Source organism: Pipra filicauda, unplaced genomic scaffold, assembly GCF_003945595.2.
Source record: "Pipra filicauda isolate LSUMZ 115617 unplaced genomic scaffold, ASM394559v2 scaffold171_size1565689_pilon, whole genome shotgun sequence".
Taxonomy (NCBI): domain Eukaryota; kingdom Metazoa; phylum Chordata; class Aves; order Passeriformes; family Pipridae; genus Pipra; species Pipra filicauda.
Window position 1 is genome coordinate 1,471,837 of NW_024104229.1, and position 17,820 is coordinate 1,489,656.

Consider the following 17,820-nt stretch of genomic DNA (forward strand, 5'->3'; position numbering starts at 1 on the left):
GGAAGTATCTTAAAAGCAAAATAAATCACATTTCTTTTCACACAGAAGAAACACAAGAGCTCTTTTACATGGAGAAAAACAACATGGGAAAAAATGCAAGAAGACACATTGGAATTACCCAAAATGAAGATCACAAAATATACTGGTTAAAAGCTTCAAGAGAGTTATCACTACATTGTGTGAAACACAAGTAACAGGGTCTTCATTTTCCAGGGAAGAGCTCCACATAGTAAATTTCTCTTTCCCGAGGCCAGGGACAGTCTAAGTAAGCAGGAAGACGCTCTGGGAATGCAAGGAGTGTTTAAGGAAAGAGTAAAAAGGATACAAAGTGATTTTTGGTTTGATGGAGTTTTCTGACCCTTCCAGTGGGTCTTCACTGGCGTCATCAGGAAAACTCTCACTGTTTCTTTCTGAGCCAGCTTGGGTTGATACACTCCTAACACAATTCTCATCAGAACCACTTCCTTCCTTGTCACGATGCTCTTCATTTAAATCCTCTGCATTTTCCTCCTCCTCTCTCCCTCTGGTTTTTGGGTTGATCAAATCCATGTCTCCTGGGAACGGCAGTAATTCCTTGGAGCCTGCATGGACCTCGACATTCGTCTTTCTGGGTTCAGAGTTAAATGCTCTGTCCCAGAGGCTCTGTCCAGCAGGTTGAAGAGGCTCCTTCTCTGCTGCTTCCATGCCGCTGTTGAAGCTTTGGAAGCCTTCTGTTGCTTCCCAAGGACTCTTGCCATTCCCACCAGCATGGGGGCTCATGGATGGGCTCAGGGTGGTGAGCTCACTCTGGTTGTCCCCTTGCAGGATGCTGGTGCTGCTGTTTTCCCTTTGGAAACAACCCACATCCATGGAGTGCTGATCTCCAGGCCTGGAGTCCACGGAATGCTGCTCAGCCCCCTGCCCAGTTTCAGAGATCACACTGGACCAGGAACTCATCCTGTCTGTTATGGTTGTTATTTCATTGAGAGTTTGTGGCTCTATAACATCTTCCTCATATTCCTCTTCACTGTGTGGCTGGATGTCAAAAGCACCTTCATCGTCCTGGATATAATCCACTGGATGCTCATCTTCAGGGACAATGGGGTCTAGGAGTTTGTGCAACATGTGTCTCTCAAACACAGGTCTTCCAGAATTGCACGGCTGCTGTGGATCACTGGAAATTCTGGGCGGGTCCAAGTCCAGCCGGCCTTGATGGACTTCGAGTCTGGCTCCTTCCTCCTTCCAGCTGGATGCATCCACAGCACCTGGCTTCCTGCTGCTGTCTGGATGCACATCAGAAGCTTCTTTGCTATTTTTAGTTATGGTCTGTAAGTCTGGTTAACAAAAAACAGCATCAGTGAACGCATGGAGCAACAATTCAGCTTACAATTGATTTATTTTGGCTTTCTCCAGATAATCCCAATGAAAAAGGCAAAATACTGGCTCTGGGGAGACTTTAGAGCCCCTTCCAGTGCCTAAAGGGGCTCCAAGAGAGCTGGAGAAGGACTTTGGACAAGGGTATGGAGTGACAGGACAAGGGGGAATAACTTTCCATTGTCAGAGGGCAGGGTTAGACGGGATATTGAGAAGAAATTCTTGGCTGTCAGGGTGGTGAGGCCCTGGCACAGGTTGCCCAGAGAAGCTCTGGCTGCCCCAGCCCTGGAAGTGTTCAAGGCCAGGTTGGATGGGCCTTGGAGCAACCTGGTCTAGTGGGAGGTGTCCCTGACTATGGCAGAGGGTAGAAGAATTGGATCATCTTTAAGGTCCCTTCCAACCCAAACCTTCTGTGATTCTATAATTCTATGATTCTATTGGTATTTTGGAGTGGTTAAATCCAGTTTGGACAGTTCACAGCACATGAGAAGGAAAAAGAAATAATCTAGACAGGAAAGGTGGGCAGGATAATCTTTCCACCTTTCAATTCCACAGGTTCTCCAGTTTTATGCACACAGTTGTTACTGATATTTTCCAGCTTCCAGTCGAATTTCCCAACTTGGATCAAATGATAGACAATTGTTAATGAAATATTTGTAACACAGGAATTCACTGTTGCTCAGCTGTGGTGGTAAAATTGTCAGGGCTGCAAACAGCAGGGCTGTGTTTCCTAACACAGATCCTGGAAAAGGGGATTGGAATTAATTACATCTATGCAATCCTGAGAATCTCTAGGAATTTTACAAATTCCTTAAAAAGCCACAATCACGGTTTTTTTGGTTCCTAGTGAGCAAATCCTATTCACAGCTCGCAGTGTTAGGTAAAATGGGAAACAATTCCGAGGCATTTGGGAAAGGAGAAGGAAGAGTCTGAGGCAGATTGTAGAGAAAAGCATGTAAAGAATCAGAAAAACAATTACTAAGGATAAGAAGGGAAATAAAAAGAGCAAAACTTGAAGAATAAAGAGAAAAAAAATAAAAGAGAAGTTTAGGTGGTGATACAAGAACAGCAAATCCTGGCATAAAAGGGATGTGCCCTTTAACTCCATCTCTTGGAAGGGCTGCTTCCCTGTAGGGAGCCACCGGCAGAAAAAGCATGGAGTAACTTTTCCACTGGCAGCAATTGTAGCTCTGAGCTACAGTTTATTCTCTCTTCTGATAAATTATTTTAAAAGCATCAGCTTTTAAATTGATTTCCATGTCATTTTGCTACTCGCAGCAACAACTTACCATTGATTAGACTGCTGACCTGAGACACCAACTGACTGGATTTTTCCAAAAGATGGCATCCTTTGGGGTCCACTTCTCTGCTCATGGAGCCATGATGGTCCCTCTCCTGCTCCTTATGGCTTGGTTTGGATGTGTTGCCGTAACTGAAGTCAGGAAAAGACCTGGTCAGCTTCTGGCTGAAGTATCTTTGAACCTCATCCAGCTCATTCAAGTTTCTTCTGGAAGCAGTGGTAAGAAATTTGGTAAGAATGGGATAAAAAAGCCTGTGGTGAATGGGTTTTAATTGTATATTTCTAGTCAACAGCATGTAAATATGCAAATAAAAGATTAAAGGTTATTGAAAAATAGATCAGTAGGTAAATGTTGAGATTGCTCTAAGTAAGAGGATAACACTCATGAACAAATCCTGAATTAGCCATGAAACTTAGCCTGGAAGTTAAAAAAAGAGCTAGTTTTAAACTTATTTAATCAAAGCAGTTGGATTTGAGATGACCTTCCAACAAGTCATAAAGTCAAGAATATTAACTGATTTTGTGTCTGAGCTTGATAAAAATCTGAGCATTCCTACCTGCATAAGATCCAAGGATTTTAAGATATATTGCTTGTGGTAGCAGGGGAAGAGATCAAACACCTCAGAAAGTCTCTTTCAGTCCTACAGACTTTAATATTCTTCTAAATTATACCTGATTTAAACCTAGAATACAGTCAGGAGAAAAGTGCTTCTAGCAAATAGAAATGCATCCTGTTGGGAAAGGATAACCTGCTCCACACACCATAAAAATGCTTACAGCTTATCTTTGTAAACCAGTTCAGTGGACTGTTGGCTTCATGGCACGTGTTGCGTGACAGGACAGATAAATCCAGGCACTCTCTCCTGATTTGGAAACACTGCTAATGCTGTTTCACTCCAGTCCTTCGAAATTGGATCCTTCACTTCCAAGCTCTGCTCTGCAAACCCAAGGCTTGGCATTCCCTTGTAATTTTACCTGAGGGCAGTGAGGAGACCGACACGCGATGACGGTGATGCCGAGTCCAGCCTCGCTGCCCGACGCGTGTTCCCCTCCTGCTGCAGGGATTCATGGAACCTGCGCACATTCTGCATGTGCTCTTCATGACGGGGTGTGTGTGTTCCCGGCGTACTAATCCTGCTAAAAACAGCCCTATGTTTAACGCCAAAAAACAGGTTGAAATCTCCAATTGTGAAGAGTCTGCCAACTAAGAACATCCAGTGTCTTGAAATCCTTTAAAGAGCCACAATTAATTCTTTCAAATGTCTATGGGAATGGCATTTACACCAAAATCAAGTTAATGGTGTGGCTGGGAATTTTCCATGCCCACTGACAGCTCCCATGCTAGCTCAGATCCCATAATGGTGGAACCATGATCCCTCTAAACTTCAGAGATACATGTGGGAAAAGGATCATCTCTGTAGGCTAATTAAACAAATCATGAATTAAAACACTCTATCACTAGTTAAATATATTTGGTGCTTGTTTTAAGGAACAGAAAGAAGGAATTACTGCAGGATATCTGACAGTCTTACTCCTGGAATATGTAATACTACAGCATTTTACCAGCTATCATTACTGGTCATAGGCAGAATTTATGGCAAAATAAAGGGGATATATCAGGAATACTCTCTCTTAACTTATTAAAAATAAAAGTAAAGATAGACACAATCAGAGCCTGGAAGAAGAACCTGCCAGTTTTAGGAATGGCATCATGTAAATCCTAATTTACAAGGGTGTAAATGAAAATATCAGTGAGAAGAAAAAGAACATCTGGGTTGTGTCGAAAGGAACCTGTCCCAGAATTGCAATCTCCTGTGCTGCCCTCTCACTAGGAAGGGGAATTTCCTCTAGTTTTTAAGAACAAGACCTTTGACAGGGTTTGCCTTTTTCATCTGAGCCCTGAAAATAATCAAGAAGGTTGATGGTCTTTGGACTCACCACTCTTGGGTAGAAACACTCACTTCCTTTGACAAGGAATTCAGCATCTTCTTAGAAAAGTTTGCAGCATTACCAGGAAATGGTAGAAAGCTTGCCTTTCCCTAGAATGAAGAGGAACACTGTACGCGAGTCTTCTACAGCAGGAAAATAAGAAAAATTAAAGTATTATCTTGCTGAACTAACAAAAACTCACATTTTCTAAATAGCTTTAAATTTTCAGTGGATTTTCCAGCACTGGGCCAAAGTACCATTTCACAACACTCTCATTTCAGACACTTCTGTTAATTCCTCCCATGTATCAAAGAGGAAACTGATGAAAAGTAGGATAGAGGCTCCATTACATGTGTATAACACACCCCAGTGTATCTGGAAAGTCCAGAGAATAAAGAAAAACCCAGAAGAAATGACAAATCTTCCAGAAAAACAGATTCCTGCCAAATTAGAAATGAAAGGCTGAATTTATGGTATGTTTTTGGCCATCAGCTGCCACCCAAAGCAGCAAACAGAACAGAACAATGCCAAGCTCCCAGACATCCAAACCCACACTATTTAGATTATTATCCTAAAAAAAATTCCAAACAGCAGAGTGAAGCTTCTGGGAATGTCCATGACTTGGTTTGAGTGCTGTAACTAGTGTTGGTGTGCAGCTCCCATGGACACATGGAGCAGAATTCCTAAGGAATTAAGTGTTTCTGATACCTTTACACAGACTGGCCCATGAGAATGCTGTGAATTTGCTCAGAAACCTGGAGACTCGGTGCTAATTAGGAGGAATCTGATTAAATATCAGAGGGGAGGAAATGGAAGCACTTACAGAAGAACTTTCTGGCTGGGTTCGGGCCCTGGCCTGTCTTTCTTCTTTGAGATTATTTATGTTTTGGAGAGGTGAAATGGCTACTTTAATCTGTCCTCGGCACTGCCCACTGAAATCTGTGATGTTGTACCACCCACACACAAGCTGGAAGCCGGAAAGGAGAGGGGAAAGGTCCACGGATGCAAATCCAATCACTCGCTCAGTCTCTGGAGAAGAAGGATATAAAACACATATTCATTGAAATGAAGCATTTTCAGGAATGCTGAAACACAGTCAGCTATACAGCCCTTATATTATGTCTTGGAAATAAACCAAATTTCCAGAACAACCAATCCTATCCAAGAAGAGGATGTTATTTGGTTATCTTATTTAACTAAAAATGTCCCTGCAGAACCAGTGAAAGCCCAGGGAAGGGAGAGGGATTGGCAGGAGTATCACTGTAAACACACATTACTCTGGCTAATACAGAGGAAGGCTGAGGAAGTTTATTTTGGAAGCAAAAATCAGACAGCTGAACTTTATTATTAAAAAAAAGAAATAAAAGTATTTAGTTACAACTGGTTATGCTTCAACCAACTGCAGAGACACCACACAGCATTTTTGAAGAAAGAGATAGTAAAGAACAGAGTAAAGAGTTTTTTGACAGAAAGAACACAGTAAAGAATTTTCTTCAGTAGGAAAATCCAATCTCTAAAGTGCTGTCAAAATAAAACTGAAAGGATACAAAGAAACCAGACCTTGTAAGATGATTAATAGGGAGAAGGAGGATGCCAAGGGCCGGGAAATCAGTAGGTATTTATCTCTAGCATTCTTCTCGTGCAAGGTAAAAATGTCATCACAATTCTAGTCTTCGATTTATTTAATTTATTTTCCTTGAATTAAATACAAGTAACCCAAGGAAAGGGATGCAGAGAAGACACTCCTCTCAATACTGTACCACAAACTTTACCTGCTTTGTGCCACACTTTGAAGACCAAGGTTTGCTGTGGATCCAGCAGAAGCTCTTTGGATAATCTGTTAAGAACAAAAATCATAATATTTTATGCAAAACAGGAAAAAGAAGGAGTACAGCAAAATGCCTCTGGACCTTCAATGCCATTGTATCTTCCCAGTTTCTTTCTGGACTGATAGGGGCAGGAACAAAACAAACCCCAAAATTATTGAGCCCTCAAAGCATAACTATATGTACTTGGTTTGGGTTTCTGCTTATTTCCCTCTCCTCACTCTTGCTGCATATTTAAAAGACGGGACAATAAAACCATGAAGGAACAGAAATATGCTTATTTCATGACCCAACAACACAGTGACAGCAAAGTACCAAGGTCATGGTTGAAAGCTGGAATGTTTGAGGTTCATTCCTGGAAATAAAATAAACCCAAACTGAAAATTGAACTGTCAAATTGTAGAATAGTTTTTAAGTTGTTTGAATCAATTCAGGTATTAGAAATGCCAGAAGAGCCACTAGATTGGAAACACAGGTTTATTCCTGAATATTCCTGAATATGCATTACTTGATCTGCTGAGGTCTAGAGGAAGGTGTCCCTGCCCATGGCAGGGGGTGGAACTGGATGAGTTTTAAGGTCCCTTCCAACCCAAACCTGTGATTCCATGACATGCATGTCCTCTTCACACTTGGCCTGGCTCTCAGATCCAGGGTGTTTCTCTGGGAGTTCCCATTTCTTACCTGGCTTGTTCCTGGAAGTCCCAGACTGGTGAGTCTGTATTTTCTACTACTGGAGTAGTTATTGGAGCATCTGCACCAGCAACAGCAAATGATACACAGCTACTGGGGGCTGTTACTTCCCGTTCTGTCAAAGGACTTCCTAAAATTACACACAATTTAAATACAAATTTGTTATCAATAGTAATAATAAAAAAATCTAAAGACAGTTCAGCAATTAAAACCAGACAATTAGCAAAGAAATCCACCATCTAGAAAATACTTCTTTTCATTGGTGGAGCTGAAAGCCCTTTATGTTTACAATGGGAGCAAATATTACATGAACATTTACAGAGCAGAAACTGGAATATTCAAGGGAGAAATGGAAAAACCATTTGCCCAAGATCATCTGAGAGGTCAGAAGCAAAGCTAGGAATAAAATCCAGGTCCACAGGACCCTATCCAGTGTTTGAGCTACTCTCCGTGCTGAGCCACCTGTTTGACAGTAATAAGGAACAAAGTTTCTTCTTGAAACCAGCTTATATTTGTTTCAGCGTATCCATTGCCTCTCAATTAGTTACTTCCAAAAATCCCCTAAAATGGTAAATTAAAAGCAGAAATATTGCAATGTTTCTGCAATATTCAGAAGAAACCTCCTTTATCTCACCAGAAACTTTGCAGTAGCAAACAATGTCACATCAGTTTCCCAAAGACTATGAATTCCAGAAGATTCTACAATCATTACAAAAAAATCCATCTGCAGGGCTCAGAATCTTTTGGAATTACACACACTTAAATGATGGTTTATATTTGACTTTTAGTTGTGTTCTCAGGGGCAAAAAGCTGAATTTTCAATTCATGTCATACTTTCATCCATGCCATATTCATGGCATATCACCTGGAGGGTGAAACTGTGGATCTTAACAGAGATGTTTCCAGCAAACTCACCTGGGATCAGTTCCTTACTCCTATTTCTATTTTGGCCCAGGGTGAAGGCCAGAGCCCCTGAGGTGTTTGAAAGGGTTTAACCCATCTTGAACAAAGAGATTCCTTTACAGGCAAGGGAAAAGGCTCCATAAACCCATGAATTCCCCAACTGCTGCACAACAAAACCCAAACATCCCCTGCCAGGAAGGAATATTTTAATACACTCAGCCTAAATTTCAAAGCAAAGAGCAAAGATAGGAGAGTCTCGGGTTTAGTTATTTAGGTAAGGCTTAACTTCAGAATTCAGCTGTCATCTGTAACAGGGAACATAATGTTACTTATATTTTGGATAATATTCATGGAGACAGGCTGAATAGTTTAATCTGCTTTTCCTGTACTTACACAGTGATTGGGGCTGCAAGTTTCAAATTTTGCTAGAGTATGAACAGAGGAAAAACGAAAAAGAAAGAAAAAAGAAAGAGAAAATAAAAAAGGGGGATGGTGATATTACCTTTTAAACTTAGATGCATTGCTCTTTCTACAAGGATATTGACAGCAACAGTGTTTTCCAGAAACATCACATCTTCTTCCTGTGGTTTGCCATTGGTGATTCCTGGATTTAAAATATCCAGCTGCTGATTTTCAGGGACCTGCTGGCTCAGATCAGGGGGTTTCCCTGTGCCTTCATCCTCACTGCTGCTGCATTCCTGGGCACAGGGAATTCCACTGGGCAGAGCAGCAGGAGTGGGAGCGAGGCCGACGTGGACACGCACAGCAGCTCCTGCCAGGTCTGCAGCGTTGCATCTGAACAACGGATACACCCCTGCAGGAGAATCCACAACCAACCAGCTGAACAAGCCAAAGGAAAAGCAGGAGCTTGGGAAACAGTTGGTATAGTTCACTACAGCAAAGATCTCCTAGCAGCCCAGCAAAAGGAATTTTGATTTTCAGTGTAATTTCTATGCGAGGTGTCAGAAGGATCAGCTTGGAAAGGTTAAAATCCATGACCAATCCCCCAAATTAGGTAAACCTTCATTTTCCCCCTCGCAGCTCAGATTACTGTTTTAAACCCCATCAACTTCCTGAGAGCCCTGGGAATAGTGACTCTGCATAATTGTATATAGACCTATGCAGAATACAACACATACCCAGAATAAAAACTTGTTTTAACTCTTGTACCTGCTCCCTTTCCTGAGTGTATTTAAAAAAAGAGCCAATGACCTGTCCACAAATCTACCTGGTGGAAGATGGGTACCATAAAGCCATAAACTAAGACACAAGTTCCACCTCAACATGAGGAAGAACTTCTTTCCATGGAGGGTGGCAGAGCACTGGAATAGCTGCCCAGGGAGGGCATGGAGTCTCCCTTTCTGGAGACATTCCAAGCCCACCTGAGTTCCTATGTCACCTGCTTAGGTGACCCTGCCTTGGTAGGGGGGTTGGACTGGATGATCTCCAGAGGTCCCTTCCAACCCTGACTATTCTGGGATTCTATGCAGGACAAAGCAAGGCTGTAAACATTTTGCTTAAAGTGACTAGAGAAGGAACCAAATTAAATCACCAATAAGGAGAAATGAACATGACCCTGCTTCAGGAACTCACCACTAACACTTAGTGTTCTCCTTGATCTCTCTGCCAACGCTGCGAGGTCGACATAGGCAGATCCAATCAGACGATCTGTATCAAGTGGTCTTTCCACCTCATCTTCTTTGCCATATGCCCACCACACCTGGATTTCTAATTTCTCCTCCCTGAAGAACCACAGCAGCCCTTGGCTCCTTCTGAGCGTCACCTTGTTTGGCTTCTTAAAGTTCACTGTGACATTCTCTGCGTCGCTGCTCAATTTTGGCCGCCTAAGGCAAGTCCATGTGGCTTCCTGGTTGTACAGCTTATACCTGAGGTAGCAAAAAGTGCTTTTATCGAGGTGTGTCTGGCCTGCCAGCAGCACACAGTGGAGTGGCAGCCACACTCTTGGGGTGGAGATGGTCACAGTCACTGGGTTGGCACTCTGCTCCCAGTCTTTGCTCTCCTCCATGCTGTCTTCATGGATCTCCTCACTGCTCCATCCCAGGAGTTTAGCAGTTTCCAAAACACGCTCTCTGTCACCCCAATGAGCAAAGGTAACAGAAAGTTCCAGCCCCCCCACAATGGCCTGTGTGATGTTTGTGCAGTGTGGAGGCATCGGATTGTTGGAGAGGGTCACTGGGAACCAGCCTGAAATACCTTCGGGAGGAAAGATCACCATTAGACTCATCCTACCCTTTGGAAAATGTCAGTGAAGAATTGTCACCTCTCTGGCCACCAGTCAAGGACCAGAACTTGAGGTGTTTATTTCTCATTTGGAATTTATGAAATAATTTCTAAACTGAAAAAGCAGCCAACTATTAGACTTCAGAAAATTTCAGTAGTTCCAATCCCAAAGGCACTTTGCTTTCCATTTCATTTACAACACCCATTTTACAATGAAGCTACATACCATGGATCTCGAATTAGAAAATTAGGTATTCTCATTTATTTCCTTCTCTCTTCCCATTAAAAATAACCCCAAAATTTTGTATTGGAGAAAATGAGAACTATACTGAACTTAAAGCAGAAATAACCAGGGCAATAATGAAAACATCATCACTACAAGACAAAATAATCCCAAACTAACACTAGATAGAGGAGATCATGAGTGGAAAGATATGTGAATAATTTTTTCACAGATATTCCACAGAATGTTCTGAGCTGGAAGGGACCCACAGGGATCATCGAGATATTTTAGACCTTATTAAAAAAAAACAACCAAACAAGTTAATTCTACTGTTTTCTTATTATCTAACACCTTTGTTTCCAGCTTTGACATCTGAAAAGCAATCACTGATCCTCCACTAAACACTACAACTCTGGGACTTTCCATCTTAAAGGTAGAAAATAAACAAACTAAATAATATCCTAAGGATTGTAGGTGCTCGTTTTAGCTGAGATGTGGTTAAATTTCTTCATAGTAGCCTCAGATTATTCCTTCAGCTACTATTCATCCTGCATCCTGAAAAAAGATCTTCAAACAACCTTTATATGAGTTTTCTAATACAGGATTTTTAGTGAACACATGGTCTGAAAGAACTTTGGTCTAAAAAAAACCCAGACAAACCACAAAATGGGTTTGATTTCATTTCATTCCAAAAATGGGAATGAAATTTGTTTTAAGAAATTCCAACAGCATTTGCACAGAATGTCAGCAGTGCAATGCTGCTGCATTACCTGATCTTCTTGTCAGCAGGTCTCTGGTTGGAATTGTGACTGTCCCAAGGAGATAATCTCTCGATGCCCGATCAGCCAATCTGTCAGTGGCTGGAAAAGAAATGATTTTGTAAATACACCATACTGGAACTCAAGATTTAGTACCTCCTTTCAAAGAAAAGCTCTCTTGCCTCAACAGCAAATAGCTCAGCTGTCATCCAGAAGACACTTTTAATCCTTTTAAATGCATTATCTCTTCATCTAAGAAATGATCTTGATCACCAAGAGTCTTAAAAACTCTTTGCACCAGGGGAACAGTCTCTCCCAAAGCCAGTTCAGATAATTACTTCTAGTAGCTATGAACAGGCCCTGGGAACATTCAAATTCAGGTTGCCCTAGTGGTGGTTGGCCCTGCTCATTGCAGGGGTTTGGACCAGATGGTTTTTGGAAGTTCTGACCCAAACTATTCTATGATTTTATGACTATTCTCTTTTCTATACTAAAAATTAAAGGGATTTCTGCAACAGCATTCAGTCCTTGTTACCACTTGTACTCCTCACCTGACTTGGTGTTCTGATGGTAGATAGAGAAGATGATGTTGCCAGACTGCAGGAGTTCCCCCAGACTAGAGGATTCTCCACTGCTTTTCTGAATGATGAGGCTGCAAAGAAACTCTACATGATGCTCAAATTCTGGGCAGAAAGTACAAGCCACGGCTTGTGTGTTTTGTGTCTCTGTCTCAGGCAGGAAGGAGAGGAGCACAGAGACATAAGAATTCACTCCCACACCTGCATAGTACTGGACTGCAGGGTTCTTTTGTGCCACAGCTCTTCATTTAATATGCAAAAAAAAAAAAAAGAAAAGAATAAATCGAATTAATATAATGTACAAGGAATCTAGAAGTCAACACAATTAAAGCAAAGGTTTTAAGGCCTCATGGTGAGAAGATGAGACAGAACAGTGAATGTTCAAAGTCCAAATAGATGTGGGTTCTGGTTGCATATTATTTGTCATCTTTTTTTCATCTGAACAAACTAGGAACAGATAGGAAATGGGAAGAGGAACTATTGCGAGGTCCATCGCTGATGGCTCTCCTCTTACCTGTGTAAGTGGTTGAGAAATTATTCAGCACCCTTAGAAATACACTGTACTCTAGAATAACTTCCCAAAGAACCTGCTCCCTGCTCCAGAAGGGAGCCAAAGGCCAAGACAAATTATTTTTGCAGACGAGCAAAAGGAGGGGAAATCTGCAGATGGAATCATTTACAAGTAAACCAGACTCAGATATTACTGAGGTCATACACCTGAACGATGAGGAGTCTGAGGTCATCTCCATCACTTCCCTGACTTTGGCAGGGATCCTCATCTTACAGGGTCTACTTGAATTAAGATGGACCAGGAGCTCAGCAATACTGAGAAAGGGTCAGAACATTGATCTGGAATGAAAGAAGCCATCCTTCTCTTACGGAATTGACTCTAGTGTTGGCTTTTCTCTAATTCTTGAAAATCACATATTGGAACTAAATCCAGGTGATCCTATGCACTTTGAGCAGCAGCCTTATGGTGGAAAGGAACATGTTTCATTTATTAGTTAGTTTACTGAGATTCTCACAGTGAAATGCAAGAAAACAGAGCTCAGCTAACTTTCAAATACCATCAGTAACACTAAGATCTAATACCAAATAGGTATTGTCTTATATCAGTTTTATATCAGCCCATGGTGTAGAAAAATGTGGAAATGTAGGAAGCCCTTCCAATCTTCATCCCTCACTGGACAAATGCTGCCACCCTGTACTGCAGCTTCAGTGGCCAAAATAACCACTGATGGACTTTATAAAGGTAATTTTTCTTCAGAGCAAAACCCACTTTGAATCTTGGTCTCTGCGGATGGAAAGCTGTTCAGTTACAATTTGTTCCAATCTCATGCCCTCAGCCTGCTGCCTCCAGATAAAGCTGTTTCAAGTGAAAAATGGTCCTTTTTGAATGAGGCTTTACCTGGCTGCTGCTTGCAAACCTGCTGCTCTGTGTATGTGTACAGAAAGAGAAACGGCATCAGCAGTTATTCCTGCTTTTTTCGTGGATCGTTGGTATCTCACACTCACATCGAGCAAACCTGGATTAAAAATGGAAGAAAGGAAGGAAAAAAGCGGTCAGTTTTTAATACAGTTACATCCAATACAATCAATACTTAGCTATACCTCTTAATACAAGCCCTCATATTTGCACTCACTATCAGAGCTTTAAAATACCCTCCTCAAGCATTTCAACACAACTTTTTATAGCACTGCAGTGACAAAATCTTCCAAGAGATGTTGGAATGAACAGATGTTCTGCTGCTGCATGTGACTCACCTATTACAAAGTAACTGTGGCACAGTGACCTCACCTGTCTGGCCCTAGCTCGTTTCACAGTGCTTTTTTCTAAGAAGTTGCCTCATAATTCCTTGTGGCCTTCCCAGAGCTGATGTTTGTGTTATTTGAAAAAGCCACGAGAGAACTCAGAGATGTCTCTGCTCACATCATAAACAGCCCTTCTTCAGATCCCCTTTTCCCTGCCTTACATAGGAAGTTTCACTACAGGCTGTAGCTTATTTGTCAGGAAAGCATTTTGATACAATTTTTTGGGAATTCGAGGGTTGCCCACGCTTAATCCCTGATTTTTCACTCATTATGGCAACAGTGAAAAGCTGGAAGGAAAAACACTCCTGGTTGGCTTCACTTGCCAACAAAAATACATACTTTTATTTGCCTTGGAAGCAAATAGACTTTATTTTTACACACAGAATCAGCGAATTGATTAGGTTGGAAAAGACCCATAAGATCAGGGAGTCCAACTGTTCCCCCAGCACTGCCAAGGCCACCACTAACCTATGTCACCAAGTGCCACATCCATATGGTTGTTAAATCCCTCCAGGGATGGAGACTCCACCACTGCTCTCAGCAGGACAATTCTTTTGGGGAAGAAATTTTCCCTAATATCCAACATAAACCTTCCCTGGCACAACTTGAGGCTGTTTCCTCTCATCCTGTCCCTTGTTTCCTGGAAACAGAGCCTGACCCACACCTGGCTCCACCCTCCCATCAGGGAGTTGGAGAGAGTGAAAGGGTCCCTTCTGAGCCTCCTTTTCTCCAGGCTGAGCCTCCCTCAGCCACTCCTGGTGCTCCAGACCATTCCCCAGCTCTGTTCCCTCCTCCGGACACACTCCAGCCCCTCAATGTCCTTCCTGCCATGGGGGGCCCAGAAATGCCTCCAGGACTGGAGATGCCTCAGCAGTGCCCAGCACAGGGGCACCACGTGCCCTTGGCCTCTTGCCCACCTGGACACACCTGGGCTCATGTTCAGCCACTGTCACCAGCACCCCCACGTCTTTTTCCAGCTTTCCAGCCACTTTTAGCACTGCAGGGAGTTGTCGTGAGCCAAGTGCAAGATGATCTGTCCCATGACCTTCTCCGGCACTGAGGTCAGGCTCACAGGCCTATAAGTCCCTGGAACCTCCTTCCAGCCCTTCTTGTAGATGGGTGTTACTTTTGCCAACTTCCAGTCAGCTTGGGTCTGCCCAATATTCCTGCTGCACAGTGAAATCAAGCTCCTCCTGTTTGCTTCCTTCACAGGTGTAGAAGCAGTTCAGCTGGGCTGTTGATCTCGACATCCTTTTTTGTGGGAGAAGCTCTAATTCTTATGTGACCCTGCTCATGCACTTCTGTGGTTCCTAATATATCCATATCCCTTGTGTCTTTGCACCCGCATGGATCTTCATTTCCTGCTTCTCCTGAGGCAGCACGATGAAGGACCTTACTAACACACACTGCCCTAGGCTTCTCTACTAAGCCTGGTTTTACCACATGAAGTGAAAACCCAAAGGCTTCCTTACCTGAAGACCGTGGATGAAATTCCTCTGAGGTATCAGTCCGGGGGACCAATGGAAGATTAAAAGTCTGTATCCCTATTTCTTCCCGATGCTGCATAGTTACCATGGCACAGAGCCGTGACAAAGGCAAGGTCCCTTTTGCCACCAGCTGGTCTCTGACATTTGGGTAATAATACCTGAGAAGACACAAAGAAGCAGCATCAACATTTCTCTCACAACTGCACAGAAATCAACTTTAATTTGTGTGTCTTCAAACCCTAATTAGTCTCTCGATAGCTAAAATCTCAAGGAAATGATTTTTCACAGGAATAAGAATCAGTAAGTGCTTAAGTTAATGCTATGAAAGTAATCAAATAATTTCATATGAAAGTAAGTAATGAATAATAATGAAAAGGAGTAGATAATGTTACAAATATATTTTTTCACTGGTTTTAACAGGTCAACAAGCAGAAACTCCACTAAAAAATTGGCATCCCAAATTAAAACTAGAGAAGGATCTGGCACCAAATATTCTCCACTCTCAATTTCCATCAATAAATGAAAATGCCTCTTGAAGAACAGATTTGTGGTATAAATTTGTGAGTGTAAAAAGTTACTCCAGACCTTTTCTTACTGTGTTACATGGCTTCACATTAATCCTGAAGTGAGTTTTGGCACTTTATCTAATAGACAACTTGCAGTAATTCTCATGTGACTTCGCAAACTTTAAAATGCTTGACTTGTTTACTACAGAATGAACAGATTATTGTGTTTTTCTAAAGCTATTTGTCTTCATGGCTTCTGCTTCCCACCACTGATACTTATCTTTGGTTGCCAAAGAAACAATTTGAACTTACAAAACATTTTATATAATTTCTTTTATAGTATTTCTTTTGTAGTAGGAAAATAATCAAACCCAATACAATGAAATTATACTTTCAGGGTGCTATTAAGTAAAATGTAGATGTGTCAAGCCTTTAAACACTAATTTTAGATTGTTGTGCTGACAAAAAAGTGGAAGAAAGCAAACTAAGAACATATATTTTTTAAAGAAATTGTAAAAAGAACAGAGTAATTAGCACTTTTGGGGAGGAAAAAAGGTTTACAGGTTGGAAATGCAGATATTTATCATCAAATGTCGATGACCTTTTAATTTTTTTCAGTTATTATTAAATAATACTGTGCAATATCCATTCCACAGCTTTTGAATACATCTCTACCTGTATTGCTGTGCCATCTACAGAGAATAGGATGTTATTCTGTACCTGCACCAGACTTCAAACTGGATTCCTCCTCCAGCCACTCCTGGGGCCATAAATACACTAACCAGGAGCCTCTGGACTGGGACATCAGCAGGAACCACCAGGGAATGATGATGCTCATCATTAAAGACGGGATCAGGGACACACAAAGTGGTTGCTGTTCGAAATGGCTTCAATTTGATGCCTAAAAAATAAGCAGTGTTGGTTAAAAATGGTGACATTTAGGGGTTTCAAACTTTTCCCACTTGCAATCCTTCAGGAGGCAGGACCCAACTAATCCATGCAGCACCATGATCCTGTGAGCCACAGGCTGGAAACTACTGCTAAATGTGGCTGAAAGCTGACAAATTCCACAGGATTTGCTATGGAACAATGCTACTGACTGTCATTTTTCAGTGGGATTGCATGTTAGTGATCCAAAGCCCTCAAATCAACCCTACATTCTTTTCTACAACTGCAACTATTTAAAAACCCTTTTATAATCTGAAAAATGGTGGGTTTAGATGGGATATTGGGAAGAAATTCTTCCCTGTGAAGGTGGGGAGGCCCTGGCACTGGTTACCCAGAGAAGCTGTGGCTGCCCCATCCCTGGAAGTGATCAATGCCAGATTGGAGCAACCTGTTCTAGTGGAAGATGTCCCTCCCCATGGCAAGGGGGTGAAATTGGTTGATCTTTACATTGCCTTCCAACCCAAACCACTCCATGACAGTCCTAATGATCTAAACCAAGCAAGTCTTCTCTTGGTGTATCCATGAAAATCATAGAATCACTAAGGTTGAAAATACTCACTAAGGTCATCAAGTCCAGCCACTAACTCAGCACTGCCAAGGCCATCACTAAATCATGTCTTCAAGTGCCACACTCACATGTTTTTGAACATTTCCAGGGATGCTGACTCCACCACTGCCCCGAGCTTTTAATTTGGTGAGAGTCCAAGTACAGCTTACAAGGAAAACAAGCACTGGCTGCATGAATGCTCAGAAAAACACACCCCCTCTTCCTTAGGCAGAGAGAATGACTAAACAATATTTAAGTAAAGCAATGCAATAAGGAGGAACTACAGACCAAATTTACCATCCTCATGCAATCCAGAGCCTTGCAGTGCAGCACAACCAGCCTCCTGAACCGGGAAATGGTACTGGACGTAGCAGTCGGCCTCTCCCCAGACCGTGGACTGCAAGGGAGTGAGTCCTTTCACACTCTCCACATGGATCTCAAACACGTGTTCCATCAGATCTTCTCCTTCTGGGTCTATCTGCTAACAAAACAAAGGGAATCCACATGGAAAGGATGACCCTCTAGGAAAACTGGGAACATTTCAACAGGCTGGCCAAGGAAGTGGTTGAGTCATCCCTGCAGGGATTTAAAAGATGTGTAGATGTGGCACTTGGGGATATGGGCTAGTGGTGGCCTTGGCAATCCTGGGGGATGGTTGGACTTGATGATCTTAGAGGGCTTTTCCAACCTAAATAATTATGCATGATGAGAATCTAAGA

The 17,820-nt window shown here is 42.1% G+C and overlaps 1 protein-coding gene across 2 annotated transcripts in view; it reads right to left on the reverse strand.

Moving 5' to 3' along the window:
• Positions 1-1,208: 1,208 nt before the first annotated feature.
• The window catches only part of C2CD3 (C2 domain containing 3 centriole elongation regulator), a 32,973-nt gene continuing 16,361 nt past the window's right edge, over positions 1,209-17,820 (reverse strand). Inside the window, exons 17-31 of one of the 2 annotated variants that reach the window (XM_039379649.1) lie at positions 17,390-17,582; positions 16,327-16,507; positions 15,086-15,258; positions 13,210-13,327; positions 11,775-12,043; positions 11,236-11,325; positions 9,595-10,215; positions 8,504-8,815; positions 7,090-7,228; positions 6,355-6,419; positions 5,406-5,611; positions 4,592-4,692; positions 3,629-3,802; positions 2,662-2,860; positions 1,209-1,313 (exon numbers count right to left, since the gene is read on the reverse strand). In XM_039379649.1, coding sequence (XP_039235583.1) covers positions 1,299-1,313; positions 2,662-2,860; positions 3,629-3,802; positions 4,592-4,692; positions 5,406-5,611; positions 6,355-6,419; positions 7,090-7,228; positions 8,504-8,815; positions 9,595-10,215; positions 11,236-11,325; positions 11,775-12,043; positions 13,210-13,327; positions 15,086-15,258; positions 16,327-16,507; positions 17,390-17,582 — 2,856 coding nt within the window. In that variant the 3' untranslated portion in view covers positions 1,209-1,298. Of the gene's footprint in view, positions 1,314-2,661; positions 2,861-3,628; positions 3,803-4,591; positions 4,693-5,405; positions 5,612-6,354; positions 6,420-7,089; positions 7,229-8,503; positions 8,816-9,594; positions 10,216-11,235; positions 11,326-11,774; positions 12,044-13,209; positions 13,328-15,085; positions 15,259-16,326; positions 16,508-17,389; positions 17,583-17,820 lie in introns of those variants that run through there. The other variant, XM_039379650.1, reaches the window with a different exon arrangement.